The sequence below is a fragment of the Halichoeres trimaculatus genome, unplaced genomic scaffold (assembly GCF_033239565.1).
Source record: "Halichoeres trimaculatus isolate MK-OKI-2021-1 unplaced genomic scaffold, fHalTri1.1 fHalTri1_scaffold_8, whole genome shotgun sequence".
In the NCBI taxonomy this organism is placed as follows: domain Eukaryota; kingdom Metazoa; phylum Chordata; class Actinopteri; order Labriformes; family Labridae; genus Halichoeres; species Halichoeres trimaculatus.
Window position 1 is genome coordinate 37,919,486 of NW_027437186.1, and position 25,948 is coordinate 37,945,433.

The 25,948-nt window shown below is 39.3% G+C and overlaps 1 protein-coding gene across 1 annotated transcript in view; it reads left to right on the top strand.

Annotated features, from left to right (window-relative positions):
* The window catches only part of ptpn20 (protein tyrosine phosphatase non-receptor type 20), a 49,330-nt gene extending 24,328 nt beyond the window's left edge, over positions 1–25,002 (top strand). Inside the window, exons 26-47 of the mRNA XM_074675153.1 lie at positions 947–1,118; positions 1,555–1,766; positions 3,733–3,831; positions 4,188–4,717; positions 6,937–7,573; positions 7,659–7,829; positions 7,920–8,094; positions 9,801–10,011; positions 10,134–10,171; positions 10,394–10,480; positions 12,203–12,264; positions 12,508–12,669; positions 12,748–12,997; positions 14,160–14,266; positions 14,414–14,496; positions 14,883–15,019; positions 15,112–15,260; positions 17,528–17,618; positions 19,548–19,882; positions 19,959–20,174; positions 23,123–23,185; positions 23,287–25,002. Coding sequence (XP_074531254.1) covers positions 947–1,118; positions 1,555–1,766; positions 3,733–3,831; positions 4,188–4,717; positions 6,937–7,573; positions 7,659–7,829; positions 7,920–8,094; positions 9,801–10,011; positions 10,134–10,171; positions 10,394–10,480; positions 12,203–12,264; positions 12,508–12,669; positions 12,748–12,997; positions 14,160–14,266; positions 14,414–14,496; positions 14,883–15,019; positions 15,112–15,260; positions 17,528–17,618; positions 19,548–19,882; positions 19,959–20,174; positions 23,123–23,185; positions 23,287–23,397 — 4,098 coding nt within the window. The 3' untranslated portion in view covers positions 23,398–25,002. The remainder of the gene's footprint in view (positions 1–946; positions 1,119–1,554; positions 1,767–3,732; positions 3,832–4,187; positions 4,718–6,936; positions 7,574–7,658; positions 7,830–7,919; positions 8,095–9,800; positions 10,012–10,133; positions 10,172–10,393; positions 10,481–12,202; positions 12,265–12,507; positions 12,670–12,747; positions 12,998–14,159; positions 14,267–14,413; positions 14,497–14,882; positions 15,020–15,111; positions 15,261–17,527; positions 17,619–19,547; positions 19,883–19,958; positions 20,175–23,122; positions 23,186–23,286) is intronic.
* The last annotated feature ends 946 nt before the right edge of the window (positions 25,003–25,948 follow it).

A 25,948-nucleotide genomic window follows, 5' to 3' on the forward strand; every position in this document is an offset into this window, starting at 1 on the left:
CCGCCCCGCTCTTCCACGTCACTGAGAGTGGCGCCACGAGCTCCGAGTGCACAATGTTTAGAAAACAGAGAAGCTCCTTTACCGTAACATTACAGGCTAAAACAACAGGCTAACTGCAGCTAAGTTAGCATCCTGAAGCTAACACAGAGACAGGGGGGACACTGAGGAAAAGCTCTTCCATCTGCTCCACAGCACACAGCATTTAAAATACTCACATTTCCAGGGTCCCAGGTTTGTTGGAGGATGGTTGGTAATGCGCCTGGATTCAGGACCAGTCTATTGGCTAGCCCTCTGTTGGACTGTCCAAAGCTGGAAAAGCAGTCGGCCGTGAAGTGACTAGCACACACATGCACAGTTTTACTGAGTGTAGCTGGAACATTTCCCTGATAAATGAACTCTAGACACTTAGTCTGTCTTCTTCAGAGATGGGAAGCTTGAGCATGGAGCTATGTGGCTGTTTACAGCCAAAAACAGAGCAGTGATGGCTCTTCAACTTTGGCATTCTCCTCCCAGGGAGGGGAGTGGGCTGGGAGAGGGTTCAGGGGTATCTGCTCCGGTGGACCAATCAGGTCAGACTTGCTCCTGATTGGTCAAAAAAGGGAATCGCTGATGTCGGCAAATGTTATTTCTGCTCTCTGGAGCTTCTCTACTCGGCAAAACCTTTTCTCTTTGCTGCAACAAAGCTGGTGACAAAATAGTGACTGCAGACAGAGACGCCAATGTTGATGAAAATGCCAATAATCAGCCTGTCCATAATCAAAGTAGTAAAGTAAGGGAAATGGGTAGATGGATAGATGCTGAAGCTGATGGTGAAAACATGCAGCAGTTGTTTTTTATCAGGCTTTGTTTTTTGTATAAATGATCTGATGTACAGTTTTTAAAGGTGTGTGTGTGTGTGTGTGTGTGTGTGTGTGTGTGTGTGTGTGTGTGTGTGTGTTTCCTGTAGGTGGTGACCCTGCTGCTAGAAAGAGAGCCAACCATAATACTGGAGCCTAGACCTGAATCCTCCTGCCCCCTTTTGGCCCACAGTCCATCACACACACAGCCCCCCAGGACCGACGTCTCCATGGAAACGACCTTGAGTGGTCAGGCCAAGGACTACAGCTTTGTGACTGATGGTGAGGGGGGGGACACACACACATACATACACACACACACACACACACTGGCGCACAGGGCCCAGAGGTGACTGTGAGTCATCTGACAGCTACATTGTGGTTTCTGTCAGAGTCATCCACAGCTGACGCGTCCCCTGTCCCCTGAGACCACCAACACTGAAACCTTGGAGCTGGCTGTTCAGCTGAGTTAAGGGGACAGGTCCTGGTCTCTGCAGACCCCCCCAAACCCTGAGAGCAGGAAGGCTTCCTGTCTGTCCTGTTATCAGGGATGCTCCTGTGATAAAAACACCCAGAGCAGCTCGTACTGAGACGTGTCGGGGACGTTGATGAACATTTTCTGTCGAGATACCAGAACCAGAGCCCGCACGACAGATTAAAGATTACACAACACGCACGCTGCTCCAACACTCCCCTCCTTCTCCTGCCTCTTTCCCAGAAAACACTCACGAGGTGGTGCTGCAGAAGAGTTTGTCCGGCCTGGGCTTCAGCTTCAACATCTCACAGCTGCACGCTGGGCCCGACAGCGGCAGCGTGGTCCGCATCAAACGCCTCTTCCCGGGTCAGCCGGCGCTGGAGAGCGGCCTGCTGCGAGAAGGAGACATCATCCTGTCAGTGAACGGGGAGCCTGTGAAAGACCTGTCCTACCAGGTAGGAGAGACATTTAAACTTTCACTTTTTATCTTTCTGTTTCTTATTTTAGTTTTTTTAGGGGGTTGTTGTTTCCCCATCATCCTCTGATACATGGTTACCTCCTTTCGCCTGTTTCCTCAAAATCTACAAAAATCTACTTTATCTTCGCTATAAAGACAAAAAAGTGTTTAAAATTATAAACATAGTGAAAATGTGAGGATTAAATTATCTAGACAAGAAGTTTTTTTTGTATTTTTAGGACAGCACATGTGATTTCTAATTTTTTTTTATTAAAAAAAATTAGAAGATATTTAAAAAAGAAAAAATGGGATAAAAATTTCATAAATATGCAAAATTCATAGAATTTTAATAAGTTGCAAAATAAAACAATAAAAAATGTTGAAACTTTTAAAATTTGCCAAAATTTCATTCATTTGCTATAAAAAATAAAGTTTACTAAATTTGAAAAGTCGAAATCTTTTTGAAAAGTTTTAATAAAAATTGAATTTAAATAATTTGCAAAAAAAAATTGGAGAAATTCGGGAGATTTAAAAATAAAAAGAAACTGTAAAAATTTCCAAAGTCTTCCAAAAATCTTTATTTTTCTAAATCTGACAAAAATTGCCTACTTTTTTGTCTACTTTTTTTTTATTTAAAAATAATCGCAAATATTGAAAAAAGAAAAAAATTGTGATATAAATTTCAGAAATGTGCAAAATTTTTTAAATTTCAAAAAGTTGCAAAAAAGAAATTCAAACATTTTGAAACTTCAAAAATTTGCCCAAATTAAATAAATTTGCTCTAAAAAATAAAAAATTGTGATTTGAAAAAAAAATGTTTTTAAAAGTGGAAAACATTTGAAACAATTTTAATAAAATGGAATTTAAACAATTTTCAAAATTTGCAGAAAACTCTAAAATTTATTTCATTTATTTTGAATTAATTTGTAATTACTTATTTAAATTAAATTGTTTAAATTAAAATTCTTAATTTACGAAAACTGTAAAAATTTCCAGTCTTCCATAAACCAATTTTTTTTCTTATCTTGAAAAAATGACAAAAAAAATAGAAATTAAAAAATTCATTAGATTTTTTAAAAATGTTTTTAAATCTTAAAAAATATTTAGAAAGCTTTATTACTACAAAAGGTGATGAAGTTTTAGTTTAACAAAATTTTAATGCATGGTTTTATTTAGTGTCAGTGTCTTTATCATCAATACCCTGTATAAGAAAAATATATATTTATTATATATATTTAATATATATATTTCAATAATATATTTTAAAGCTACAAGGAGCCACTGCAGAGGAGTCAAAGAGCCACAGGTTGAACACCTTTGACCTGGCTTCTCACACAGTGAGCCAAGGCTTCACCTGGTGTTCAGTGTCTGAACTGCAGGGACTTACTGTAAATACAAAACACAGAGCTGCAAACACAGCTCCAGTAGTTTTTTTAGTTTAAAAAAAAAAAAAAAAATTTTTTGTGCAGGTGTTTCCTCATTCTTCATCTTTCTCCTCGTCCTCTGTTCAGTCAGACGCAGCAGGTGTTTGTGTCTTGGGCTGAATTATTGTGAATGGAGCAGCGGGTGCGTGAGCAGCTCCTGTAGTGACCCTGTTCTTTCTTAAGACGCTGACCACGTCACCCTTCACTAATCCGTTAATCTCATGGGTCCAAACATAGAACGGCCGGTTGTGTCTTCGCGTTTGATGTGTCATTCAATCTTGGTGCTTCGCCAAGGAGTCACATGTGTTTTCACAAGCTGTGTACAGGCGCTCCATGCTGAGGTCGTGAGGAGTTTCCTCGCCATGGAGGACGGGCCTCATACAGAAATAATAATAAATATGATAATAATAAACTTTGTTTATAAGGCACTTTTCAAAACTAGTGTTACAGAGTGCTTTACAGAATAAAAACAGACAGTAAAAAAGAGAAGTGAAAGAGAAATGTGTGGAGTTGTTTTAATTCCCGTTTGTGTTGTTTCAGAGAGTTTTGTTCCTGCTTCGTGGAGCGCCCTCTGAGGTCCACCTGCTGATCTGTAGACCAGGTCCTGGACTCTTTACTGTCGTAGACGACAACACGCTGGTGAGTTCACTAATGAGCAAACAGGAGTGTGTTATTGGGTTTATTTCTTTCTCATAAAATAAGATGTTAAACTCAAGATAGGAAAGTAAAACAACCAAATTAATGGAAACAATTAAAAAATATAAAAGTTTTACAGAAATAAAGCTGATAGAAGCAGTGAAGTAAATGAAAAGATAAAGTCAAAAACAGATGAAAAAGTTGAATTAATTAATATTTAACTCTAAAAGATTAAAATTATGTGCCTTTAGACAGAGTAAGATAAGAATTAATGTAGATAAATAAATAAATAAATTAAACGCAGTAAAAAGCTGGACTGAGTTTGTTTCCTCTCCTCTCTCCTCCCTCCTCTCTCCTAGAGTCCTGCCTCCTTCAGAGAGGTCCGGTCTCGGTCTCTGGACATCAAACTGGGAGAGGACTACAGCCAGCTGCTCAAGTACCAGTGTGACATCAGGATACCGGTCCAGAAACCAGTCCCTCCTCAGGATGAAGACCTGAACAACCCAACAGAAAAACTCCCAGAACCCCCTGCTCCTCCTCCGCTCCCGGTGCCTCAGCAGAGCGTTGATGTTGAAATCCAGAACAACCAGCCTCTGCCGTCTCCTCCCCGCTCGCCTCCTTCGCCCACTTCACCTCCATCACCTCCGTCACCTGTCTCACCAGCCTCGCCTGCCTCTCCGGCGTCACCTGCTTCCCCTGCGCCCGGCTCGCCGCAGACGCCGTCAGGGTCACAGCCCTCTGCTGGGAAACAAGCGGGCCAGCATCAGGGGGTGGAAGCAAAGAGGAAGAGTAAGGGGGAGGGGGAGGAGGAGGTCGCCACGACAACAAGCTCGCTGGTGATGCCTCTGGATGTCTGCCCGAAGACTGCCAGCAGCTATGTTTACTCCAGGTAACAGGAAAATACGGAAAATATCAACACCCACTCACCCAATAAGAGGATATTAAGATCCCAAGCTCACCCAATCAGAAGCACAGCTCAGGTCACGTGACCGACAGGCGCCGTTTAGTTGTACATGTAGCCCTATCCACTACCAATATGGCCGCTATAGCCGATCTGCTTCATTTTCTGTTTCAGAAACAGACGGGTGACGTTGGCGAGACTACGTCCATGTTTTATACAGTCATATATATATACATGTGATAAAACACATTAGCCACAGAGCACAGCGCCACATGAAACAGCTTTAAACTGAACCGTTTGACAACACAGTTCATACATGGCATATTAGCTCAACAAGCTAGCTCCAGTTTACTTTTTGACTTTGACTGAGTCAAAGTTATAAAACACAGAGCTGCATAAGTTATGTTGAAATGTAAAAAAAAATAATATTTAATAAAATTATACCTCTAACTCCACTGAATTTATAGAAAAATGTAAGTTTGTTTGTTTGTTAATTCCTCAGATTCAGATTTATGATTTCAAATAGGATGAATACACCGTTTGTCAAAATATCATTTATATACATCCTGGGAATTAACAAGGTTTCCAGCTACAGATCAGTAAAACAATTGGCTCCAACTGTATCAACAATAAAATGAGGGACACATTAATTCATTTTGAATATATATATAAAGTTACATTCTGGGAAAGCTAAACTTTTGTATAGTAGCTTTTTTCATGTGTTCCTCCAGACTAAAGTCTGATGTGATTTTACTCTGACTTCAGGAGCTGGTTTGAGGGTCTGTCTGTGTTGTTCCTACGTTAGGCTGTGGAAACAGCTGGTTTATTAGTCCACTGTCCTAACTAGTATGAAAACAGTTCCTCATTTATCGCAATCTGATCTCAAAATACTTTAAAAAGCTTCATTTTAATGTTAGAGAAGCTTGGTTTTTCCCCAGACCCCCCAGACTTTGACTTTTATATATTTTAACCTATTCAGTTTTATACGGAAAACCTGTAGAATTTGTTTCTCTGTATGGCAATAAAATTCACAAGCTGATATCTGTCAGGTCAGATCTTTAGCTTCAAAAAAGAAAAACGTGTCAGTTAAAATAGAAAAAAACTCAGTTGGTTTCTAATTTTAGGAATACAATTTACAGTCATTTTTTACTTAATACCTATGATTTAAATTGATCTCCATGCTAGCTTACTGTTTGGATCGCAACAGCAGGATCCCTCAACCATCACTGGTAATTACGATGTTTTCAGCCTTAAAATTAATTCAAGTTGACACTAAAAAGTCTTAAGGAGTCTTAAAAGTCTGATAAAGACTTAAAAAATCTTAGAAGTCTTAACAAGTCTCAAAAGTCTTATAAAATTCTAAAAGAGTCTTCAGAGTCTGAAGAAACCTCTTAAGTCTGAAAAAGTCGTAAAAGTCTTAAAAAGTCTCATAAAGTCTTAAAAAGTCTTAAAAGTCTGAAAAAGTCTTAAAAAGTCTTAATGAGTCTTAAAAAGTCTTATAAAAGTCTTAAAAAGTCTTTATGTCCTAAAAGTCTTAAATAGTCTTCAAAGTCTTAAAAAGTATTGAAAAAGTCTTAAAAGTCTTAAAAAGTCTTAATGAGTCTTAAAAGTCTTCAAAGTCTTAAAAAGTCTTAAAAAGTCTTATAAAGTCTTAAAAAGTCTGAAAAAGTCTTAAAAAGTCTCATAAAGTCTTAAAAAGTCTTAAAAGTCTGAAAAAGTCTTAAAGGTCTGAATAAGTATTAAAAAAGTCTTAAAAGTCTTAAAAAGTCTTAATGAGTTTTAAAAGTCTTAAAAGTCTTAAAAGTCTTAAAAAGTATTGAAAAAGTCTTAAAAGTCTTAAAAAGTCTTAAAAGTCTTGAAAGTCTTAAAAAGTCTTATAAAGTCTTAAAAAGTCTTAAAAAGTCTTAAAAGTCTGAAAAAGTCTTTAAAGTCTTAAAAAGTCTTAAAAGTCTGAAAAAGTATTAAAAAAGTCTTAAAAGTCTTAAAAAGTCTTAAAAGTCTGAAAAAGTCTTAAAAGTCTGAAAAAGTATTAAAAAAGTCTTAAAAGTCTTCAAAGTCTTAAGGAGTTTTAAAAGTCTTGAATAGTCTCAAGTAGTCTAAAAAAGTCTTGAGAACTCGTAAAGAGTCTTAAATCTGACTGGCTGAAACCTGCAGGTACCGTGGATCAGTCGTCTTTACAAACACTCACAGTGGTTTTTTTTCTGCAGCGGCATCAGGGAGGAGGCAGACGGGAGCGTGACCTATTGCCTGATGGGTAATGGACTGACCATCATGGCAGATGAAGAGTACCTGACCATCAGCTCCACCCTGGAGCCTCCTCACAGCTTCCCCTCCAGCCTCACCTCCCACACAGCCTCAAACCTCACAGCCTCCCACTCTCAGACCTCCAACACCTCCTCCTCCGGTCTGGGCTCCCAGAACCCCAACCTGGGCCCCCACGTCCCCACCACAAACATTTCACCGCTCAGCCTCTCAACAGACACCCCCACCACCTGCCCCCTCACCCACCCATCCCAGCCCCTCACCACGCAGCCCCCCAAAGCCAAGCACCACCCCATCCAGCAGGGGCTCCTCCCCAGTCACTACAAAGCCATGTCCAAGAGCAGCCGGCCCCTGGTGCCTCCCCCCCAGCCTCCTGCTGCGGCCCTGACCCCCATCACAGCCCAGGTCATGTCGTCTGTGCCTCCCTGTGGAAGTCCACCTGCGCCCACGCTGCCCCCCCCAGTGCTGCCCCCTGTCGTCCAGAGCCACACGCCACCGAGGGAGGAGCCGGAGAGGAGAGAAAGGGAGTACAAGGACGACGACACGGACGAAGACGAGGAGGAGGCGGAGAGTCGAAGGAAGGCAAGTTTGACCCCTCTTTGTCTCCTTGTCTCCTTTCCTTTGAGCAGCAGATTTCCTCATGAAGGTGTCTCTCCTCACCTGTCAGGGTTTGGTCAAAGAGTTCGAGCTGACGGTCGACCTGAGCAAATCCAGGAGCGGGAGCTTCGGGTTCACCATCACTCGCAGCAAGCTGGACAACTGCTACTACATCCAGGAGATCCTGGACAACCCGGCCAAGGCGGACGGTCGTCTGAGAGCAGGAGACAGACTCATCACGGTAACCGCACACGCTTACATCAGCACGTTTCTGCTCGCCATGGGGTCGCAGTTTAAAGTTTATGATCTCCTGTTTTTCTCTTTCTGTCAGGTTAACGGTCATAACGTCACCAGCGTGGCTGATGATGTTGCCATGACGATTCTCAGGTCATCTCCACGGAAACTGAGTATGACCCTGGGGAGGGCGGTGACCAACCTGGTGGCTCCGCCCCCCTGTGACAGCCTGCCTGATATCGTCCTCTACAAGACGCCTTCAGGGCAGCTGGGTACGACCTTTACAGATGTTCAGGCTCCTCTGAGGAAAATAAGATTTAATGTGATAAATATACAATAAAATAAGTGATAAAGTAAGCCATAAGATCCAAAATAAGAGATTAAAACTGGACCAGACAAAAACTGTTTACAGGAAGAGGTGAGACAGGGCAGGATGAACCATGTTTAACAGATATTAGTCTGTGTATTTATGTATATCATAACTCTTCATATTAATATATTCAATCAACTTCAACTTTATTTGTTAAGCACTTTAAAAACAGCCACTGTTGACCAAAGTGCTGAACAGAAAAATGAATAAAATAAAGAGCAGCTAACCTGAGACAGACCAAGAAAACATGTAAAATATGAAATATAATTAGAAGGCATGAAGAAGAGCAATCAAATATATAACTAAATAAACAAAATGAAATCAACCATTAAACTTCTGTCTCCCTCAGGCTGTATATAGTTTAAACATTTCTAAAAAGTAGGACTGCAAGGATATGAACACAACTCTTTTATATCACATCTCTTGTATTTATATTATAAAAATTGCCGTCCAACTGAAAAATACAAATTTCAATAACATTTTTTCTTTTTTTTAATATTCTTCCTTTATTGAGGAGGAAAAATCACTTTACAATTAGCATTTATTCTTTTTTTAAAGTAACCTAAGAGATATAACAAAAAATGGGAAGATCCATTTTAAATTTGCAAAAAAAAAAAAAAAACAGCTAGGCAGAAAAATAAATAATAATAAAATAAAAAATAATAAAATTAAAGATAATAAAATTAAAAAATAAATAATAATAATAATAAATTAACCTTAGCTACCCTTCACTCAAAAAACAGGCTCAGTTAAAAAAAATAATAAAATAAAACAAAATTAAATTTAAAAAAATGAATTAAATAAAAGAAAAAAATAAAATACAACAGTATTTAAAAACAATATAATATAAAAAAAAAACAAAATTAAATTAAACAAAACAAAATAAAAGTAATACAATAAAATAAAAAACTTAAAATAAAATGAAATAAAATGAAATAAAATGAAAATTAATTCAAATAAAATCAAAAATTACGATGTGTTTAAGGCCAGTGAAAAAAGGTGGGTTTTAAGACAAGATTTAAAAATAGAGGCTTGTTCAACATGCTGTGGTAATACAGACAGCAGCCGACACACAATGACCTGTCATTCATTGACCAAGTGGAAATAGGAGTTCAGGCCGGCAGGGGTTCATCTGTGCTCTGGTTCTGACTCAGTAACTTAATCATTCTGTTTAGGGCTGAAGTTTTTATTATTATTATTATTATTTTTGGGGGCTTTTTTGCCTTTGATTGAATAGTAGAGAGGACAGTGGATAAAGCAGGAAACAGGGTGGGAGTGGGGTAGTGACATGCAGGAAAGAGGCCACAGACTGGATTCAAACCCGGGCCACATGCGCGAGGGGGAACCTCATGAAGCCGACCTTAACCACGAGGCAATCTGACTGTTACACAGATTTAAACCACATATGTCGATCAAATTTTTTTTCTAGGCTCTTGACAAATTATTCAAGCAGCAAAATTCAGTTTTTTACTTTTCTTAATCCAGATTTAGATTTACTCACTGTTTATGATTAACTGATTAACTGATTAACTCTGTTTAATGTGACTCTTAAGTCTCAGATTTCAGTGACTGTATGTGTTGTTCTGAGTGTTTCCTCTCTGTGTGCAGGCATTAAGCTGACAGGAGGCATTGGCAGCAAATGGCAGGGCATCTACTGCCTGGAGGTGGTGCCAGGCTCTCCAGCCAGCGAGGAGGGCAGTGTCCAGCCCAACGACAAGATCCTCTACATCTGTGGCAGGTGCACGCTGGGAATGACCCTGGAGGACGCCGTCAAAGCCTGTGAGCTGGCCCCGCGGAAAGTCAAGCTGAAAATCATCCGGTACGTGGCGTCAGAGTCAGGAGATAACCTCAGAGTCAGTCAGAGTCAGTCAGAGTCAGGAGGTAACCTCAGAGTCAGGGTTAGTTTCTCTGAGTGACTCTTTGTGTTTGTCCCTGTCACAGAGAGGAGCAGCCCGTGACCCCGAAGGCCAAGTGGAACGGTAAGAGCGTCTGGAGGATTTATGGAGGAGTTACCCAGTGATGCATCAACAGGGCAGCTGTGTTGTTACACGCACTGATGGACTGCTTAGGAACCAGATCGTTAGAGACTCACGGATCAATCATTACCAGAAACGTTATGCAAAGACTTTATGATTTATTGCTCAACAAACATTCCTCGGAAAAATTTCACTCTTCATGTTTTTATGTTTTTGTTGTTGCAGGTCTGTTCGACTGGAAGAAAGACAGGAAGTTCTTCGCTCGTTTTGAGGAGCCGGTTTCTCCAGAGAGGATCTCTCCCACTGAAGATGGTCAGTTTTTTACAAGTTCAAGCAATTCAAAAGTTTTTTGCGCTTGAAAGTTTCAGGAACATTTCATTCAAGTTAAGAACAAAATAGAAAAATCAGAAACTCCAAACGAGCTTTTCAGTTTTTTCTTTATCTAAACCAAGGCTCTGCAATCCCTGACTCTTCAACTCCTTTACAGCGGCTCCTTGTAGCTTTAGAAAATATTATTTAAATAAAGAATTTTTATTTTTCTCACAGAGGGTATTGCACCTGTGGCTAACCTCAAGTTTTACAGCCCTGGGAAGATAACTACATCTACAAAAAGACTAATCTGGAAGAAAATACTGATTTTAATTCTGTGTGGATGGATTCATTGAAGTGTCAATGTGCTGTCTTGATAAACAGGCTTGATATGTGGTTAGACGTTAGCAAACATCAAAAAATGATGAGTTAAACATTATAAACAAATTATGTTATTGAAATCATATGTTCTTCAAAATTTTTTGAAATTTTTGAAATTTCATTTTTTTTTTAATTTTACAAATTTTGACATTTCAAACTTGTTTGCAAATTATTAACTTTTTTAATTTTTGCAATTTATTACATTGTTTGAAATTTTCGCATATTTGTTTCATTTCATTTCTCTAAAATGCTTGGATTTTTTTTTTTTAATTTGAAAATTTGGAAAATTAAAACAAATAATAATTTCAAAAAAAAAAAAAATAAACATTTTAAAACTGAAAAAATATGAAATTAACATTTTAAAAAAATTATAAAATTTTCAAAACATTTAGAAATTTTAAATTTTGAAAAATTTCACCAAAAAAAAATATTTTATTTATTTTATTTTATCTTTCATAATTTTTAAATTTAGAAATTTGAAAAATTTCAAAAAAATTTCAATTTCAAAAAATTTTAAAAAAACAACATTATTTAAATTACGAAAAAAATATGAAATTTACATTAAAAAATAAATATATAACATTTTTCAAAACATTTAGAAATTTAAAATTTTGAAAAAAATTTTCCCCCAATTTTTTTTTTTTGCACAAGAGTTTTTTTTCACCTCACTTCTTTCTGCAGCCCTGTTTCTGTGGTTCCTTTTCGTCTTTCCCTCGTTGTCCCTTTGTTTGCTTGAAGCCAGAGCTCAGTGCTGAAAGATACTACTGTCTGAAGCTGTATGTGCATGCCTGTGTGTGTGTGTGTGTGTGTGTGTGTGTGTGTGTGTGTGTGTGTGTGTGTGTGTGTGTGTGTGTGTGTGTGTGTGTGTGTGTGTGTGTGTGTGATCTGAATGCTGACAGACAGATCCTGGGCTCTCACTGCAAGATTAATAATTAGCGAGCCTCAGGCCCTCCACTGGTGTATTGGAGTGCAGAGCTGTATCCATCACACACACACACACACACACACACACACACACAGAGCCGTACAGAGGCAGGGGTCTACAGGGCAGGTATCTCAGTTGCTTGGTGACGGTGCAGCAGCGGTGGGACGGTGCAGAGGGTCAGTGTGAGAGGAGCAGACTCCTTCAGCTGTCATAGAGGAGACGCAGCCGTCAACACGTCTGTGTCAGGATGTCTGCAGAGGGGGGAGGTGTGTGTGTGTGTGTGTGTGTGTCTGTCCTCGTATCTGAAGCAGAAAATGGACTCTGGGATGTAGAAATGAAGTTTTATTTCCTCAGCGCTGAGTGGATGTGGCTATGTGTGTTTTCTGGTTTCAGACTAAACTCTTCCTTTGTTTTTTCAGCTGAAGCTTTGTGTCGAAGCGGCGGGAACTTCAGGTGTCTGCCTTTCACCCACGACCAAGACGTGAGTCGTCTCTGTCCAAAAACTCAAACTTTCTGCTGCTTTTGTCACATTTTTCCAGCTCTCTGTTCTTTTTCCTACACACCATCAGCTCCCTCTGTAACATGAGTCTACTGTGTGTCAATCTGCAAACGCTCTCTCTGCAAGGGGTGTGTGTGTGTGTGCTGTGTGTGTGTGAGGCTCAGTAAATGCATCAACAAGAAACTCACACACTTTTCTTTTTTGCTCCTGATTCGTCGCCCTCAGAGTTGCATCATGCAGGTGGAGTTCATGAAACCTGACGGAGGAGGCCTGGGCTTCGCTCTGGTCGGGGGGACCAACGGCAGCATGCTCAGAGTGAAGGAGATCTGCTCAGGTGGAGTGGCCGAGCAGGACGGCAGACTGAAAGTGGGAGATATTCTCCTGGAGGTAAAGGTGGCGTCTGGATTTTGTTTGTTTTGACGTCTCTGTGGTGAAGAAATGATCACGCTCCTCGTGTGTTTCCAGGTGAACGGCGTGATCGTGTCCGGCCTGAGCCACAGTAAGGTGGTGGACATCCTGCGGAAAGCTGAGGGCTCCGTTCAGCTCACCATCTGCAGAGACATCCTGCCCCTCACCTACTCCGAGGCGCCCACGCCGCCCAACATGTCGGCTCAGACTGAGGCCATCTTAGCCGAGCAGCCGGCTCCTGGGTCCAGCCCTGAAACCTGCCCCGCTCCTGACGTCCTCCTGAACAAACCAGTGGATCGGCCTCCAGGTAAGACTTTAATAACTCACATGTTGCAGATTTCTTAGATCCACTAAGATCCAAAATAACAAGCGCTTAATTGTACAAACTAAAAAATTGTACCTGTTCTTAGTGGGTGTGCTGCAGGTGATCCACTCAGACTGCGTGCCCTTTAATAACAGTTACAAACCAACCTCTTTAAACTAGGATTTAGCGCATGCAACCTGCAACCTGGATCTTTCATTGCTCCTCCACACCACAATGACCTCAGCCATTTGTGTGTGACACTGTGCCGGTTTGCAGCTGCGTTTCAAATGAGCTAAATATACACGCAGGAAGTAGCTTTAGCTAACCTCAAGTTTTACAGCCCTGGGAAGATAACTAAATCTAGAAAAAGACAAATCTAGAAAAAATACAGATTTTAATTCTCTGTGGATGGATTCATTTACCTGACAACGTGCTGGCTTGAAATTAATTCTAGATATGTGGTAAGACTTAAGAAAACAACGAAAAATGATGAGATGAAGGATATTAACAATATGTGTTATTAATTCAAATATTCTTTCAAAATGTTTAAAAGTTTAGCACATTTCTTTTAATTACATTTTTTTTCATTTTTTCAAATTTTGACATTTTGAAATTGTTTGCAAATTCATTACTTTTTTTTTTTTTTTTGCAATTTATTACATAAAAAAATCATTTAAAATGTTTGCATATATATTTCATGTGATTTTTTTAAAAATGTTTGCAATTTTTATATTTGATTATTTGAAAAAATACAAAATATTAAAAAACTTAAAAATAAAAAAATGATAATTTTTTTTTAATTAAAATAAAATTTAAAAATATTTTAATTCCTTTTTTTTTTTACAAATTTCAAAATTGTTTGCAAATTTATAAAATTTTCAATTTTTGCAATTAATGACATTTGAAATTTTTGCATATCTATTTTATTTTATTTAATTTTTTAAATGTTTGCATTTTTTTACATTTGAAAATTTGAAAAGTTTCAAAAAGTTTACATTTCAAAAAACTTTAAAAAATAAAACCAAATTCCAATATATTTTGAAAAATCTTGAAACATTTTGAAAAAATATAATAAAATTACAAAAAATTTTTGGAACATTTTGAAATTTTGAGTTTTGAAAAGTTTCACCTTTTAAAAGTTTTATCTGTCTTGTATTTGTTACAGAAGCAGCTTCAGACCCTCTGCTCAACGAACCCGTCGTTGTTTTGACCACCCCCCCTCCTCCCCCTCACCGGATCACCATAGTAACAGACGAGGCTGCGCTCAAACAGGTAAAACGCACGGACCTCGTCCTGGTTTTCATGATTTTAACACTCCTTAATGACGTGACAGCCCTCCTTGTCTCTTCACTAACATCTGCGACTAATATTTTCCTCCCGTCTGTCTCCTGGTGCGGCTGCGCCTCCGTCTGTTAACAGGAGAGCTGTGAAAGCACGCCTTCTCATCAAGCTTGCTGCCCGTCCCTTAGTGTCTCTGACATGTTGCATGGAGCTTCTGACAGGTAGTAACTTCTCCCCTCTCGTAGCGTCTTCCTACCCCCTCTCCTGTAGTCCTCCTCCTCCTCCTCCTCCTCCTCCTGCTTCCTCAGTTGTTTTGGTCCACCGTTGTTCCACTCTCGTCCACAAAGAGGCAGCAGAGAGCAGTGAATCCACGCTGATGCTTAGGGCAGAGGACCTCACTGAGGCAGCTAGGAAGCTTTTAGCGCCATGATGTGTAGCCTCAGAGCAGTAGGTGACGCAGAAGCCAACAGATACTTTAGCCTCTTGTCTATACTGTATTTTAGGTGGAAAAGTCGCAGGGACAGGAAGCTCAGCCTTGCATGATTTCATCCCCTCCTACCGAAGAGTAAAATGGTCTGGTCTCACCCCTGCCCCCTGACTCCCCCAGGAAACAAATTGTGACCAAACTTTTGGACCAGTCGTGTAAAGACATGGGGAAATCTCAATCAGACGGCTGGAGCAGCGAAGAAGAAGACGACGACGTGTTTGAGGCCAGCGCTCTGGAAACATCCTCCCCTCAAACAGGTTCCTGGTCCTTCTCCGCTGAGGTTACAGTGATTGTTTACCTCTGCTTTGTCTCACAAACAACACTTTCCTCCTCCTCTCTGACTCCTCAGGCCCTCCCATTGTTTCTGAGGAGGAGCTGGCCAGTTTAGCCGTCATTAGTCCCTCCAAGACCAGCCAGTACTCCGGCTCCAGGGTCAAAGCTCTCATCCAGATCCTGCAGCATCAACTGGACCAGCAGGAGCTGATCAAGGAATTCATGGTGTGTGTGTGTGTGTGTGTTTGTGTGTGTGTCACAATCAAAGACTGCTCCGCCTTTTCCCACTGTAAGGTCTTTAAAGCCAAAATCCCTCCATCGTTAGCGCCACCATTGTCCAGCCAGAGTCTGCACTGTGGGGCTGTTAGGGACTCACAGAGGATCTGAGTGGAGCCGGTGACAAAAATAATTACATTTTTTTCTGTGGAGAGTCTAATCTCTTCTTGGCTCTGCCTCCCGACAAATTTTACAATCCCCCCCAAAAATACAGAAGAACATCTGCTGTCAATGTAAATCTATGTGAAAACCCACATTAACAACACATAAATATTCATATTCTTTATGTTTTTTTATATTTATCTATCCTCTATTTTTATTATTATTTTTATTTTTATTTCTATTATTATTATTATTATAAGTAGTAGTAGTAGTATAATTATATCATAATTATTATTTTCTAGGCCAAGGGTCTTTAACCTGTGGCCCTTGACTCCTTTACAGTGGTTCCTTGTAGCTTTAAAAAACATTATTGATATAAAGAATTCATTTTTTTACAGAGGGAATTGTACTTTTGAAGGTTTCTTTTTATTTATTTTATTTTTTTTTTTTTAGCAAATTTCAATATTGTTTGCAAATGTATTACTTCTGTCATTTTTGCATATGTATTCCATTTAAAATTTATTTGAAATTCTTCATATTTATTTTATTTTATTTAAAAAAGTGGATACTCTTTACATTTTTAAATTTGAAAAAAAAAAATATTGATAAAAAAATTTCAAATTTTTTATCAATAATTTGATTTTTTCTTTAATTTTTGAGTTTTTTAATTTATTGAAAAATTATAAACACTAAGATATCTGTTATAATATTTTAAATATTTTTAAAAAAATTTCAAATTTTTTAAATTATTCACTGGGATTTATCTAGGTATAGAATTTTATTCTTTTTTTCTATATATTTTCTTCCTTGGAGAGTCTAATCTCTCCCTGGCTCTGCCTCCTGACAAATTTTACAATCCCCCCAAAAAAATACAGAAGAACGTCAGGTGTCAATCATCGTTAGACGTGACGTAAATCTTTGTTTTTAACCGCTAATAACTAATGAAAAAGAAACTTTTCCGAAACAAGAGGGCGTGAACACAAAGTCATCAAAATGATATCTTCAAATCACCACAACAATCAGACGTGAGAAACATTTCTACCAGGTGGATTAATTTTTTAAAGTTTGACCACAGCCCATCTGGAATGACTGGGGAGATGGATTTTTAACCTATACTGCAGCCAGCCACCAGGGGGAGCAGTTTTTGTAGAGACCTCACTTGAAGCTGAGCAGGATGACGTCCATTTTTACTTTTTTTTACAGTCTATGGTTGTAACGTTCACATTAACCAGTCTGGGACATTTAGAGATGTAGACTGAAACAAACGGTGAAATTAAACATTAGTTGATTAAAGCAGCGTACACGTTTGAAAACTGTTGATACTGACGGCAGACTTTTAACATTGGGTGTAGACTAAACATATAAACACATGTTTGATATTTTTTATGTATTTATATATTTTATATATTAGACCTAGAGGCATCCAGCTGCAGTCTGTAGAGTAACAGAACCTAATGTTTTTGTGCTTTGACATTTTTAAATTGTTTGCAAATTTATTTGTTTTTTTATTTTTTGCAATTTATTACATTTAAAATTTTTGCATATTTATTTCATTTTAATTTTTTAAAATTTTTGCAATTATTTTACATTTGAAAATTTGAAAAGTATTAAAAAATTTTAATAAAAAAAATAAAAAAAATAATAATAAATAAATAAAATTCCAATATATTTTGAAACATCTTGAAACATTTTGAAAAAATAAAATAAAATTACAAAAAAAGAAAACAGAATTACAAAAATTTTTTTAAACATTTAAAATTTTGAATTTTGAAAAATTTCACCTAAAAAGTTTTATCTGCACAAAAGTTTCAGGGACATTTCGTCCAAGCTATTTTGAAATCCTTTGTTTCAGTCTTTGTTAATTAACTGGATTGGAAAAAAAAGTTACCACTTTTGTCCAGCAGAGGGAGAAATGTTTTTACTCGTGATATGAATTTTATGGGAAAATATGACTCCTGATAAAGTCTGTAGACATCATCAACGTTTTCACATGGCCTGGTGTTAAAAAAGCAAACTTAAAATCAGAAATATTAAAGAATCGCAGTGTAAATTGAATTGTAAGTAACAGTGAGAAACAGAACCTGATGTTTTTGTGCTTCTGTCGCTGGTTTCAGGCTCTGGAGCACCTGAAGCCTTCTGACAACTGCGTTGTGGGAAAAGCCCCCGAGAACAGAGACAAGAACCGCTACAGAGACATCCTACCCTGTAAGTGTCTCACTGGACCTGGACTTCCTTCAGGGGGAATCTGAACTTTCACTTTCTCCATTTGTTAAAGCGCTGCACTTTGTTTTACGTCCCCCTGTTGGAGCTTTTTATTGGTGAAGTGAAGCCTGTAAAAGCTGGATACTCACAGACCTGGCATTTATAGGAGAGCCTGTTTGTTTGGCTCTTTTTCATTTTTCTCTGAAGGAGGGGGAGAGAAATGAGTCTGCAACATTTAACTCACGTCTGCTCAACAAATCACTCCCTGTATTATATCAGTAATTATAATCACTTTCTCTGAGTCGGTCAAGTATGTGATTATGAAGAAGACCTCGTTTGTTTCCAGCTTTGTAATTATCAGAGATTTATTGTTTTTAATAATTAAAGCAGCGCTGGGAGGAAATTACAAGCTGTGTAATTGGTTTGTATTCAGGGGGTAAATGCAGAGATGGTGTGTGTGTTCAAGCAGTCAGGAATTCAAGTCTTTAATGACATTCACACTAATACAAACATGACTTTAATGTAAATCTATGTAAAAACGCACATTTACAACACATGAATTATTCATATTCTTTATATATTATTTTGACTTATTTATTATTATTATTTTTTCTTCTTTTTTTTCTTTCTTTTTTTAATTTTATTTATAATTATTATATTTTTTTCTACCCTCTATTATTATTATTATTATTATTATTATTATTATTTTTATTATGATATTATCATTATCTAGGCCAAGGGAATGCAACCTGTGGTTCTTTTTAGCCTTAAAAAACATTATTGAAATAAAGATTTTTTTTTTTTTTAAACAGAGGGTAATGTATTTTTTCTGATTTCTTTTAGTTCTTTTTTTTTTTTGCAATTTTTTGACATTCCAAAATTGTTTGCAAATATATAATTTTTGTACTTTTTGCATATTTATTTCATTTAATTAAAAATGGGTATTTTTAACATTTTGAAATTTGAAAAAAAAAAGTTATTATTATTATTTTTTAAAAAATTTTTGCTCATTTTTTAAATTTCTTTTTTTTTTTAAGTATTTGCAAATTTATTTAAAAACTAAAATAAAACTTAGATATCTCGTACAATTTTTAAAAAATCAGAAATACTTTTCAATAGCTTATTATTCACTGGAATTTAAAGAATTTTATACATTTTTGTGTCTTTATTGTGAAGATAAAGTAAACTGAAAGTAGAGGTTGCAGACCCCTGATCTATACAGTTATGCTTTGAGGTTTACAATATGAGGTTTTATGGAGAATGACTCACATAAGCCTCTGGTGGTCACCCGAGGAACTGCAGCTTTTGGATTTTGGATGCAAAACTTGAAATGTGGTTTAAAGATTAAAGAGTGTGAAACCTGTACATACATGATACCTGTTGTTGCACAGCTTCACCTCATGGTGTTGGAGCTAACAGGGTGGATTTTGATAAAGAGGTTTTTTGACCCCCAGTGGAAAACCACAGCCCCTCACCAAATGTCTGGTTGTTTGTTTATCAAACCCAGAAAAAAGAGCAGCTCTGATCCTTCACTTTCTGACTCTAACTGTTTTATTTGGAGAGCCTGATTTCCAGTCTGTGGCTTTTTGACCTCAGCAGTGAGAGGTGTGGGACTTACCCAGGAAACATTCCTCACCTTCCTCCATCTATCACCTCTCTCATCACCAGCAGCCTTCCTCACAGCGAGGGTTTGTTGAGCCCGACTCCAGAGCCCAGAGCTGTTGACCTGACTTTATTTACTGTACACTGAGTCTGCTCTGGAGGAACAACAGTGTGTGCAGTGTTTGTTGTTTGTGAGCAGGACGTGAAGTGATGAATCAAACATTAAGATAAAAACTGTGACTGAGGGGACGGCGTGGTTTATGTAACACGCTTCGTTTTCCACAAACACAGAGTTCACGCTGCTTTCTCCTCTTCCTCTTTCACCCTCAGACGACAAAACTCGCGTTGCCATTGGAGACAGCCAGGACTACATCAACGCCAGCTTCATCCGGATGCATGTTGGCGACGAGGAGTTCTTCTACATCTCCTGCCAGGGCCCCCTGCCCTCCACGGTGCCGGCCTTCTGGCAGATGATCTGGGAGAATAAATCCGACGTCATCGCCATGATGACGCAGGAGGTCGAACGCGGGAGGATCAAATGTCACAGGTACTGGCCGGAGAGGCTGAGCGTGCCTCTGGACACCGGCAGGTACCAGATCCACCTGGAGAACCAGCAGCACCTGGAGTACTTCCACATCAAGATGATCCGCATGGTGGAGACGGAGGTGAGATCTGTGACGGTCTCTGGTTTGTTTAAGTTCAGTAAAATCAGCTTTGTCATTAAATAATCTTCATTTCCAGACGGGTGAGACACATTTCGTGCGTCACCTGAAGTTCACGCACTGGCCCGACCACGGCGTCCCTCACAGCTCGGAGCATCTGGTGCGTTTCATCCGCTACCTGAGGGCGGTGCATCACAAAGGGCCGGCCACCGTGCACTGCAGCGCCGGCATCGGACGCACAGGAGTCTTAATCTGCACCGACGTTATCCTCAGCCTCATCGAGAACGATTTACCTGTGAGTGGACGTTAGCAGAGCACATAGAATATCTCACACACCATCGGGTTATAAAAAGGGTAATCTGATCAGATTAAAGCCAACAGAGACTTTTTCCAGATAAAACCTCCAGTTTGTGTTGCTCAGACTTTATGAGGAGTGTGGGAATAACTTTGGTCCAGTAAAAGAGGATTATCCTGAACCCAGCACGGGTTGGTCTCAGACTGGGTCATTAAAACCAAGTGTAGTAAATATTTCTGAGAGTAGGTCCAACCAAACTTTTTAAAGATGATCATGTCTGAAAGTATGTCATCAAACAGTTTCATCCATGGTTTTATCTAAAGCTCCTGTAAGAAGTTTTCAGCTGGTTATGAAACACCAGGAGCTGGACCGACTGTCTCTGTGTTGTGATTTAATGCGGAGACGTCGTAGAATCTGATTTTTCTTCACTTTTTCGTGTCTGAGTTTACAACGAAGGAAACATTTACTCCACGCAAAGACTCTTCCTTTTTGTTTCCAATACGACTCCAAGAGGACAAGTCACAATGATGTAGTGGCCATGCCAGGCCAGTAGTTGGCAATGTGGATATATGTGTGTATATAAGCTACTCGAAAATCAGCCGTCATTGTTGTTGTTGTTTTTTCTTTTTCTGACGTTTTATTGTGTGAGACGTTGGCAATCCAACCTTGAGGCGCATTACCGCCACTAACTGGACCGTAATGGCTTAACAGGAAGTTGTAGCTGTGTGCATGAATGCCCATGCAGTGGCGTCAGTGTTTCACCCTGAAACTCTCTGCTCTGTGTTTATACGAAGCTGGATGGAGGAGCGTTTTGAAAAACTCTCCACTGGAGGGCGTTTTTAAAAGTTTACGTTTCTGTACAAAACGCAACGAAATGTTGTTGGATTTGACCGTTTTTGGCGCTGTGTAAACCTAAGAGCCTAAGAGAAAGCAGGATTGGATTTTCAGTCAGAAAGCATTTCCCAAACATACACGGCACAAGATCAGCAAAGAAAAACAATTGGATCAGTAATGCCTGATCCTGTTTGCCAGTCTTGCACTTCAAGAAACTGAAATCTGAAGTGTGTTTGTCTAATTTTCAGTCGAAAATGTCTTGTTAGACTCAATCTGAGCCACATTCACCTGAGTAGTCCAGAAAAAAACGTCTTCATTCAAGTTATTTAAAGACAAAATGAGGTCTGAATTGCTGTAACAAGTAAATAAAATCTGCCAAAGGAACAAAAGAAAAGTTTCTTGTATTAAGCCATTATTCTAGTTTTAGCTAATTTCTCTTGTGGCAGATTTTTTTTACTTTGTTACAGCAACTCAGACCTCATTTAGTCTTTAAATACGATAAAAACAGTTGATAAGATTTCAGTTTTTTGCAGTGTGGTAGGTGGCGTGTAAGCCAGATGCCAATAGCCATGTCAGTTGTGTAATAGTGTGACACCATAGAAGTGCGACACAGTTTACCCCGCTAATAAATCCAACGAAGAAGAAAACACGACACAGGAAGCAAAGATCAAGGATAAAGACATCCAGCAGTTTGTCTTCTTTGTGTTAGCATGTAGCTCTTTGTTCCACCTGTAGCCTGTACACAGAGTGGACAGCGTGGCTCCTCCATTTATCATCGTACGGTTTTGAAGCCAAAATTCCTCCGTCTCAGGAGCAGACGTTGAAGCAGTTTGCAGCCAGAGTCTGTGCAGTAGAGACTGTGAGGGATTCTGGGAGAATCTGGGTGGAGCTGGGTGACAAAAATAATATTTTTTTTTTTTATTTAGAGAGTCTAATCACTTCCTGACTCTACCTCCAGACATATTTTACAATCCCTGAAAAAAATAATTGAGAATGTCAACTGTCAATCATCGTTAAACGTTACATAAAACCTCGTTTTTAACCTCGTATAACTAATGAAAACAAAACTTCTCAGAAAAAATCGGACTTGGATACAAGACAGCCAAATGATATCTTCAAATCACCACAACAATCAGACGTGAGAAAAATTTCTACCAGGTGTATTAATTTTTTAAAGTTTGACCACAGCCCATCTGGAAGGACTGGGGAGATGGATTTTTTGACCTATACTGCAGCCAGCCACCAGGGGGAGCAGTTTTTGTGGAGACCTCACTTCGAATCGCGCAAGCAGACGTCATGTTTTTTTTACAGTCTGTGGTTCCACCAATCAGTGGTCTGCAGTGTTTCTAGCTCCACCTTCTGGAGCCGTTGCAGTATGTCTGGGTTCCCTGACAGAAGGGTCCCAAAAAGTGGGATGGTCCTGGTCGGTAATTTGAGGATTTGTCCCAGAAGCTTCTTATAGCTGCTTTAAAGCTACTGTCAGGATCTTTTATTTCTGTTGATTTTAGCGCCCCCTGTTGACACAGATATTTGTCGTGAAGTCCAAACTAGAGAACTCACCTGGATTTAGTCATGTAAAAGTCTGGATTTGGGTCTGTCTGACTTTTCCTCCAAGTGATAAATTCCTGTTTTTGTCGTTAAACTGTTGATTTAATCCAATCCAACTTTATTTGTTAGGCACTTTAAAAACAGGCCCTGTTGACCAAAGAGCTGTACAGAAAAAATATAATAAAAATAAATAAATTAATAAAATAAAATAAAATAAATAAAATCTAACATAAGACATAAGAACACTACATGTAAAATTAAAAAAAAAATAAAATAAAAATAATTAAACTCACAAGAAAAAAAACAATTTAATAAATAATAAAATAAATTAATACAAGAAAAAAAAAAAAAAAAAAAAATCCTACTCAGACTTCAGCCTCCCCAGGATGTTTGTATTGATTGTTTAAAGTTTGTGAAGCAAATCAAAGCTCACCTCGATGGTCGACATCCTCCTCAGTCTAACAGCGAGCTAACGTTAGCGTCCCGCGCTGTGTGAACACACTGAGTGAGTTACGGCTCACACACATCCTATACCTGTGTCTAACCACCTCTGTCTCCTCTCTCAGATTGATGTGACTGAAATCGTAAAAGAGATGAGGCTTCAGCGGCACGGGATGATCCAAACCAAGGTCAGTGCCGAGCCGGGGGAGGGGTCAAAGTTCAAAGGTCAAGCTTTAAAACGCAGACGTTTCCAGAAAGCTAGACGTGCCCTTTGTCTCTCTCGTTTCAGGATCAGTATCTCTTCTGCTACAAAGTCTGGCTGGAGGTTTTACAGGGCATTTTACAGCTTCACGGCAACCAGTGGCAACCGGAGAGTCCCCGAGACCACAAAGTGGTCTGAAGGTCCCCCCTCAGCTCCACCTGGCTGTGACGCTCAGACCGTCTGAGGAGGCGGACTGGGTTTTTCTTTGGTTTAGCTAGCTTTCCTATGATCCTCTCCGTCTGTTTTGATACTTTGTGTTGTTATGGACTTTGACTCTGTTTTTGCTGGAGCTCTCGGTGCTGTGATCACGTCCGTTAGCGTAGCTCGCTGAGGGTGTTTGGCCTTTCTCTTTAGCAACGTTTGAACTTGAACGCACCGAGTTTCTTTCTCTCCAATGTCCTTTATTTTGCAAATTGCTTTCACTGTTTTTCACACTGCATGGAATTCAAACCTGATAGTATTCACGTCTTTTTCTTTAGCGTGGTGGAAACGCAGAAAAAGCTCATCGCACTGAAAGGAGAATCTGCTCGTAACCTTGATGAGAAGCTTTGATGAAGCATTATCATTTCATTAAGTGCATTTGTTCCCTGGAGGAGAGGGCGCTGGCGAAAAGGAGACTATTGATTTTTCACTTCATCATCGTCGGGAATGAAAAGAATCAAGTGCCTTGGAACGACTCACGCCGCTCGCTCCGTAGAGGTCGGGGATGAAGAGCGAGGATTTGAGAGCCAGGATTTGTTTGTGGTGGAGCCAAACCGGAGGAGGATTACATCTCAGCTTTTCAGTTCGTTTGTGGACCCATTTTCTACAAAACGCCGTCACTCTGAAGGTCTTCCTGCACATCACCACCGCTGGCACATCCTGATACAGATAAAGAATGATTCAACGTAACAAAAGTTTGAATAAAACCTCGATTTTCAATTCACTCTTTTCCTAAAACTTCAATCTGACGTTGATTCTGATGACTCTTTTCTAAAACTGTACAAAACAGATTTAAATAGTTAGTTTTAGGTGTGTTTTGTTATACGAAAGCATCCTTTATCTGTATTCCACAGCTATTTTAATACAAACTCAGCCAAAAATGCAAAAAACGACAACGACGATGAGGTTTACAAACTTTCCATTTCCGCCTCAGATGTACAAAGCGACAGGGCTGCATCTCCACGCCGCTGAGCCGAGACGATCCACCGCCGCTGGTTTGAGCCTCAACCTCTGGATGTAGCTGCTTGTGAGCTCTGTTCTGTTAGCTGCTAACACACACACACACACACACACACACACACACACACACACACACCAGCTGTCGTATTGCATGCAGACTCTTAAAGCCTGGAGTTTGACTGAATGTTCAAAATGTGGAATGTAACAAAGCAATACCCTTCAAGAGGAGCGTGTTTGGAGCGTGTTTGGAGCGCTCGACGCTGCTCGCAGCGTTCCCACGGACAGATAACGCTCTGTGATGTGCAGGCTCGTGCTCTCCTTGAGATCCTGTCGCTACTTTTTCTCCTCAGATCTTGTAAAAAAAAAAAAAAAAACAAAGAAGAAGAAGAAGAAAGATTATTCCTGAAGGAACAAACAGCACATTTTGCATTCATCTGTGAAAAAGCATCTTGTACAGTCGGAGCAAGTGCTTATGCAACAAACAGCATTGTGAAATGTAATAACCTCTAACTTGCACAACAGCTTATTTATGCTAATTATTATCGGAGCCAGTATCTAACCAATAACTGAGACAATGTAATACCTCTCTCTTTAATTAAAAACTCTTCTGAAACTGGTTGGTGTGGTTTTTGGCCCCAACTCTGAATACAGCATAACTCAAGTCGAACAACAGACACACACACACACACACACACACACACACAGAGCAGGGAGCCAGGGGCGGCCCTAAATCTCCTCTTCAGCTCCTGGCTCTGCTCCCTCTCGGGTTTTACTGCAGGGTAAATAAGCTGGTCTCACAGGGGCCTTTGTGACAGCATGGAAACCCCTGGAAACACACACACACACACACACACAGATACACACATGTAAACCTGAAGCTGGGGGAAGCCATGGAGCAGATTTACTTTCTCTGCTGCTCCTCTTTGTGCTCCCTCTGCCCTGTCTCTCTCTCTCTCTCACACACAAACAAGAAGCAGGAAGAGTTTCTGACCTGTGGACATGAAGCTGGAGGTAAAAACAAAACTTTGAGCCAAACAACAACACATCCACCTGTCTTTAAAGTCTATAAAGCTATATTTCTCTCTCCTCACAGCCCGGTGCTCTGAGACGTGTCTGTAACGTGTAACGTTAGTGAATCCTGGTTCTGTCCTACCAGAGCTCATCTACCAACTCCAACCTCACCAAGCAGAGCTAACGTAACCTGGCTCTTCATTTTATTGATAGACTCTCAAGTTTGAACAGACCACTGCAGAATAACTGCTGACTGTGGGTTGGAGGCTACATTAGCACTAACAGTTTAGCCCTTTTAACCTTTAGCTCCTGTGTTTTAGCATTGAGCTCCAGCGTTTTAGCTTAAAGCTCCTGTGATTTAGCAATAAACTCCTGTATTTTAGCCTTTAGCTTGTGTTTAAGCTTTTAGCTCCAGTGTTTCAGTCTTTAGCTCCTGTGTTTAAGCCTTAAGCTCCAGTGTTTTAGCCTTTAGCTTCAGAGTTATAGCCTTTAGCCCCAATATTTTAGCCTTAAGCTT